The sequence below is a fragment of the Boleophthalmus pectinirostris genome, unplaced genomic scaffold (assembly GCF_026225935.1).
Source record: "Boleophthalmus pectinirostris isolate CB_2022bp ecotype Guang Dong unplaced genomic scaffold, ASM2622593v1 HiC_scaffold_3, whole genome shotgun sequence".
Lineage (NCBI taxonomy): Eukaryota > Metazoa > Chordata > Actinopteri > Gobiiformes > Gobiidae > Boleophthalmus > Boleophthalmus pectinirostris.
This window is the reverse complement of record NW_026571299.1, coordinates 28,934,958-28,941,062: the sequence shown is the minus strand read 5'-3', so window position 1 is coordinate 28,941,062 and position 6,105 is coordinate 28,934,958. Positions and strand designations below refer to the sequence as shown.

Genomic DNA, 6,105 nt, shown 5'->3' with positions numbered 1-6,105 from the left:
ACACCTTCACTAATCATTTTGGTAATTTGAGCCCTGGACTTACCTTTTACCTTTAGTTCAGTAGAGATTGGCAACTGTTAACTTCCAAGTCTTCCACTATATGACACCACAAGATGGAACAAAGCATTTTGAGCTTTGGAGATGTGGGCAAATAGTAAAGGATTACTTAGACATGTGAACTAAACAAAACACAACTCTGCGTATGTTTTTGATGAGGTAATGAGATTCTAACATGGCTTAAAGCTCCTAAGAATCAATTTTGGTTAATATGGGATTTTTAAGGCATACTATTTTGGATTTTTTTATTGCCATTGAATGAAGAAAACTTGAATTACATTTACTCCCTCTGCTGTGCACAGTCAGAAGGAAGACAGCATTGTGATGTTCATTGCTTTTATAGCCATAAAACCCCAAACCTCTGTGGTGTATTTGAGCTCTATTCATATGTATGCAGTGTACACACATTGCACAGATTCATATAAAGCAAAATATAAATTATAATGGCAATGTTTGTGTAAATAAAACATAAACAGTGTTGGGAGGGTTACTTTTAAAATGTTTTCCCCTACAGATTACAGATTACATACCCCAAAATGTAGTTTGTAACGTAATCCATTAAATTGCTTAAAGTGAGTAACGTAATCTGAATACTTTGGATTATTTGATATTGTCATGCTTTTTATAACTACATGAATGTACCAACCACATCCTGAAAATTCATGTGCATTCTCTTCAAATTGTCTGCTGAGCCCAAGTCTCCATGAACAGACTTTTGTTTACTGTAGAGAAGCAAAGACTAGGAAATCTTCACATGAGATGTTTTGTCTGATAAAAGAAAATAAAAAGCCCAGTCTTTCCTTAACCATATTAAACATATTATTGATAGAAAAATGCTTTCTATTTGAGATCACTGCTGCCCTAAATTATAACCACCTACTGTTAGTATCATATTGTTAAGTCCTGGTTCAAGTCCTGGTTTTGCCAAAAATGTGAAAACAGGAAAATTCCGCCATGTAATCCATTTATTTCAACAAAGTAACTGTAATCCAATTACCACTCCTGGAAACAGTAACTGTAACTGAATACAGTTATTCATAGTTTGTACTCTGATTGCTGGTACATGTATTCATTACTCCCCAACACTGAACATAAAACATAAAAAATAAAACATAGATGCATATTTTCAATGAATAATGATTTAATGCCACAGTAACATGTCAAAAATTGTTAATATATTTGTATTATTTTTACAGTACAATAATTACAGTGGGTCACAGTACATAAGCAGAAGAATTGCTTTATCAACATCATACCTGCAAAACCACAAGTCCTCAAGTACACTTCAATTAAGCCATTTTTATATATTTTTTTTCTCTGTTGTATAAAGGCTTTTATTTTGATAAGACTTGTTTTTTTTTTCTCTTTTACTTCACTCAACAGCAAACGTAAGACATTAGCAGAAGCACCTTGGTAAACAATACAAAAAACATTAGAAAAAGGTGCAAATTAAAAGTTACATTACATTATTCACACTTATAAAAAAAAATAATGTTTCTTCACAGATATGGAGGCTGCAGTGATGGACAAGTGAGAGGAAAGTGCTGAAGCGGAGTTACGTACATCAAATAGTACATCTTTGTGTGTCCGGAGGTTGTAAATGGAGGTCTAGACAAGAGGTCTGTGGTGTGTTTTTCTTTTTTATAATAACATTATTATTAAAAGTCAGTGGCAGGAGTGTGGTTAAGGTGGAGGAAGTAGATCAGAAATGTGGTGGGACAGTCTGAAGAGCATCCTCTGTGCTGCGCTGCATCGTCACATTCTGGAATTTAAATAAAAGAATAATGATTAGTATGAAACATGTAAAAAAACAAATATAATAACTATACCTAATAATTACAATTAACAAAGCATAATCTAAAACTTATGGGCTAACCCTACTACTAAAGGTTAACTAAAAGGCCCAAATATGCCATTTTCTGATCTATGTTATAATGTTGTTTCCTCATCACAAACATACCAGGAATTGTGTTTTGTTTCATTCACACAAATCCTGCATAGATTTTCTCTACAGAAAACACTCCAGTCCACCTTGTGATGTCATGTGGTAATACAGGAAGTGCTCCACTGTGTGTTAGGCTACATACGCCTTCACTAGAATCATTTGGATAATTTCAGCCCTGGAATTGCCAATCTCTACTGAACTAAATGTAATAGACAGCTGTTATTTTGAAAACTATCACTTAATGAGATCATAAGGTGGAACAGAGCATTGAGAGTTTTGGAGACATAGACAGACTAATAATAAAGGATTATTCAAACATGTATGAATGAAACAAAACAAAACTCTGGGTATGTTTTTGATGAGGTAACAACATTCTAACATGGCTTAAAGCTCACAAGAGTTAATTTCACGTAACAAAGGACCTTTAAAGGGTTTAGGGTTAGAAGTTTGAATATGAAGTAATTACAAAGCCTGAACCATTCTTAATAAACTATTTGTTCATTAAGACTTAAGTCTTTGTTCATGATTCATTAAGACTAATGAAAGTGTTACTATAAGGTGTAACAGAAAGTAGAGAAGATGTAAATTTTTTAAACGTGCTGTGTGAGTAGAGTAGATAAAATAGATGGCAAAAGTATTGTGAGAATATTTGTGATGCAATTTGTTTAAAATCAAGATTCAATCATCGATGCATAGTGAAAATTATAGCAAACATCAACTTTTAAGAAGAGACTGAAATGTGAACTGCAAACTAACAAGAATTCTATGCATTTTAGAAAACAGGATAAACAGGTTTTATCCATAATAAGATCCCATGGAGACACATGAAACCTAGGTCTCTGCAGTGGACATTATCTGCTGCTATTTGCCAGTTGACCTTTCAAATGACAATTAATCTACATCAGTCCTATTGACTGCATTTAACTTAAAACATTAGGGCTGGGACGAGACACAATTTTTACAAGAGGAGACACACCATGAGATCAGGTCCATGAGAATGAGACAAGATGAGATTTTGACATGATTTGTAATAAAAACGTCGTGCAATACATTTCACAATTTTGGGCTCACCATTTTTATTTATTTTATACTAGAGCAGTCAACAGCTTCCAAATTGTAAAACAAACTGTAAAACTCACCAGCTCTTAACTATTTTTTTTTTATCAAAGCCAAAGATAAATTCAGAGGAAAAAAATCTCACAAGATCATTTTTCTCACATGTGCACAATATTGTAGTGATTTTGTCTCATAAGATCATATTTATATTTATACTTAATGTGTCTGGTACATACCGCTGGTCTGTCTCTCTGAGTGTTCACTGAATCCACGCCCAAATAAATGGACTCCACTTTACAACCTGGAAAAAATAAAAATAAATTCATATCAGATTATAACATTATATAGATACAGCCTATCAGTGAACTTTAGGATTTTCATCTGCTGTGGATAGGTTCTATTTAATTGCTTATATGACATAATCAGTCAGAAATGTTTTAAAAGCTATAAAATATTCCAAGATAACTGTGCTTGTGATGTATGAATGTATTTATGTATTTGAAAACAGGGTGAGCAAACATGTCTTAGCTCAAGCAATCTTTCTTGAAATAAAAAGAAATGTATTGAACCAAATCTGAAACCGCTCGAGTCCAGTTAAAGAATCTAGGTCCATCAAGTAAATATAAAATAATAATAATAAAAATAATTTCAGCAAACTCACCGTAAGCTACAGGCGTCAGTTTGAGAACAGTGTGCAAAGGGCATTTAAGATAAGGCAGCTCATCTGTGGAAAGAGAGGAAATATTTTAGGAACTGGTAAATGTATTTATTTGAATATATACTTAAAAGCCAAACAAAAAAAAATCTACATAAAACATAATTCTACTCACCTGCGGTTTTGTCGAGGAAGTACGCGAGTAGACACCTCATGACGGCCTGGTGACAAATGACCAGAACGTTCTCCTGTCTCTCCAGCTCCATGATCACAGGCTCCAGTCTCTGTACCAGGTCCTCATACGACTAACACGAAAACACAACAGAACAACAGATGACAGTCAGATTACAATATTAGCTGGAGAGAGATGACTGAATAATAAGAGTCCATGTATTCACCTCTCCTTTGGGATATCTGTAGCGGTATTTGTCCTGATCTCTCATGGCAAACTCCAATGGAAAGTGCTCCTGGATCTCCTCGTACATCATCTCCTCACACACACCCTAAAACCACACAAAGGCTCAGGTTTAGATGGGAAAAATATTTACATGAAAAAAAAAAGACACTTTTTCCTAATCTATTGGTCAAAGTAAGAAGTCATCCAAAACCAACATTAAGCTAAATTTATAGTATTGTTCAAACACCATTTTCAATTGGATTAGATTTTTTTCTTATGACCAGACAGACTACTGATGACTGCCATTTAACTGCCAAAAATTTTGAAATTTCCTCATCAAAATCTGAACTCTGCTCCAAAACACTCTCACGCTTTCACTGACACAGAATTGGCTCTCGAGTAACAAGACAAGACCCACACTGATGATTTTAATTATTATATCTTGATTTCAAATGTAATCAATTGCACTGCCCCATCACATAGTATTTCATTTTTTGTAATGTTATTATTACATTAGCAGAAATTTTGATCAGTATTTTTGCAGATATAGATGTACAGCCCTAATAAATCTAGTGTGTATTTCTTATGTAAAACTGTTCGTACCGCGTCGATCTCATTGAGGGCCTTCCACTGCTCGTAGGGCACTCCCAAACACTCTGCTGTCTGGATGGTCCTCTTCATCTGACTGGTCCAAACCTTCAGGTCCTTAATGTCCTGTTCCTGGATGAACTTCCTGAGATGCATTGCATACTGGGAAAAAAAACAACAAGAAATATTTGTTAAATTGTTTTGAAAAAATAGTTACACACATACACAGTTACTAGTGGTAAAACAGCAGCAGCTGTTAGTAGTAGTTGTATGGCCTGTGTCTCCTCAAGTACTAAAAATTGTGGTAGAAATACAGGCATTTATTTGGTAACATTAACTGTAGTGGTAACTTCTGTACATGCCTTTGTTCCTTTTGGAGCAAGCTTTATTCCACTATTCACTCATGTATAAGTATTTCAAGTACTAAGTATTAGAAACAGTAGAAGTAGTCTGTCCAACTTATTGTGACTGTTGGACATTTTAAAGTAGTACTAGTAGTATGTTTACTCCACACAGCTCCTTTCATTGACAGACAGCCTATAGTGCCCTTATGCACTTACACACACTTTCACACTACTACTCCCACAGTAGTAGTAATAATAGTGGCGGTGGTAGTTGTAATAGTATAGTAGTATAGTAGTAATAGTAGTAGTAGTTGAAGTAGTACCTCTTTGCCCCTGTCAGAGAGCCCTGAGTCTCCCCCGATACGTCCCTTGATGTTGAGGTCGCTCTCTCCATGGCGACTCAAGTAGATGGAGCGTGGGGTGATGTGGATGTTCATCAGATAATACACGATCCGGCTCTGGATGTGATCCAGGACACGGTTTACAAGGTACCGCCGGCCCACGTCGATCACCTTTATGTACGACAGGTCCCTGACGACAAGAGAGGAACTGTTCAATCATTTGTAAAAGGTTTACTTTACTTTTTTAATGATCACTTCTAAGGATCACTGCAATGGGCATAAAAATGTTTTTTTTTTACATTTTATATATATATATATTTTTACATCTTTGAAAGTTTTTTTCTGTCCACACTGCACCACTTAAAGAGCCCATATTATGAGGCATTATTTATCTGGGATAAAATGTTGTTTCCTTATCACAAACACACCTGGAGTTGTGTTTTATCATATCAACATATTTAAACCCTGCATATTTAGTTCACTCTCTCAACTCTCTCAAACTCCACCTTATGATGTCATATGGTAATACAAGAACTGCTCCACAATGCTTTACACCTTCAATAGAATCATTTGGATGATTTCAGCCTTGGAATGGCTAGTCTCTGTTGAACCAAAGGTAAAAGTAGCTGTTAACTTGAAAACTATCACTTCATGACATCACAAGGTAGAACAGAGCATTTCGAGCTTTGGGGATGTAGACAGATGAATAACGAGTTACACAA

The 6,105-nt window shown here is 35.0% G+C and overlaps 1 protein-coding gene across 1 annotated transcript; it reads right to left on the bottom strand.

Moving 5' to 3' along the window:
- Positions 1-1,180: 1,180 nt before the first annotated feature.
- LOC110168377 (6-phosphofructo-2-kinase/fructose-2,6-bisphosphatase 4-like) lies at positions 1,181-5,831 on the bottom strand. The gene is made up of 8 exons (XM_055160330.1): positions 5,812-5,831; positions 5,366-5,591; positions 4,714-4,860; positions 4,112-4,216; positions 3,889-4,018; positions 3,720-3,782; positions 3,295-3,359; positions 1,181-1,819 (listed from the first exon to the last, which is right to left on the bottom strand). The coding sequence occupies exons 1-8, from the start codon at positions 5,829-5,831 to the stop codon at positions 1,760-1,762; spliced, it is 816 nt and encodes a 271-aa protein (XP_055016305.1). The 3' UTR covers positions 1,181-1,759.
- Between the last annotated feature and the right edge of the window lie 274 nt (positions 5,832-6,105).

Bases quoted from the DNA above. Each gene is read 5' to 3' on its own strand.
- LOC110168377 (XM_055160330.1), bottom strand. From the start codon at position 5,831: ATGATAAAACACAACTCCAG. The intron at 4,861-5,365 runs GTACTACTTCAA...TTTTTTTCCCAG, and splicing joins TCTCTGACAGGGGCAAAGAG to TATGCAATGCATCTCAGGAA. The intron at 3,360-3,719 runs GTGAGTTTGCTG...TATTTTTTCCAG, and splicing joins ACTGACGCCTGTAGCTTACG to GTTGTAAAGTGGAGTCCATT.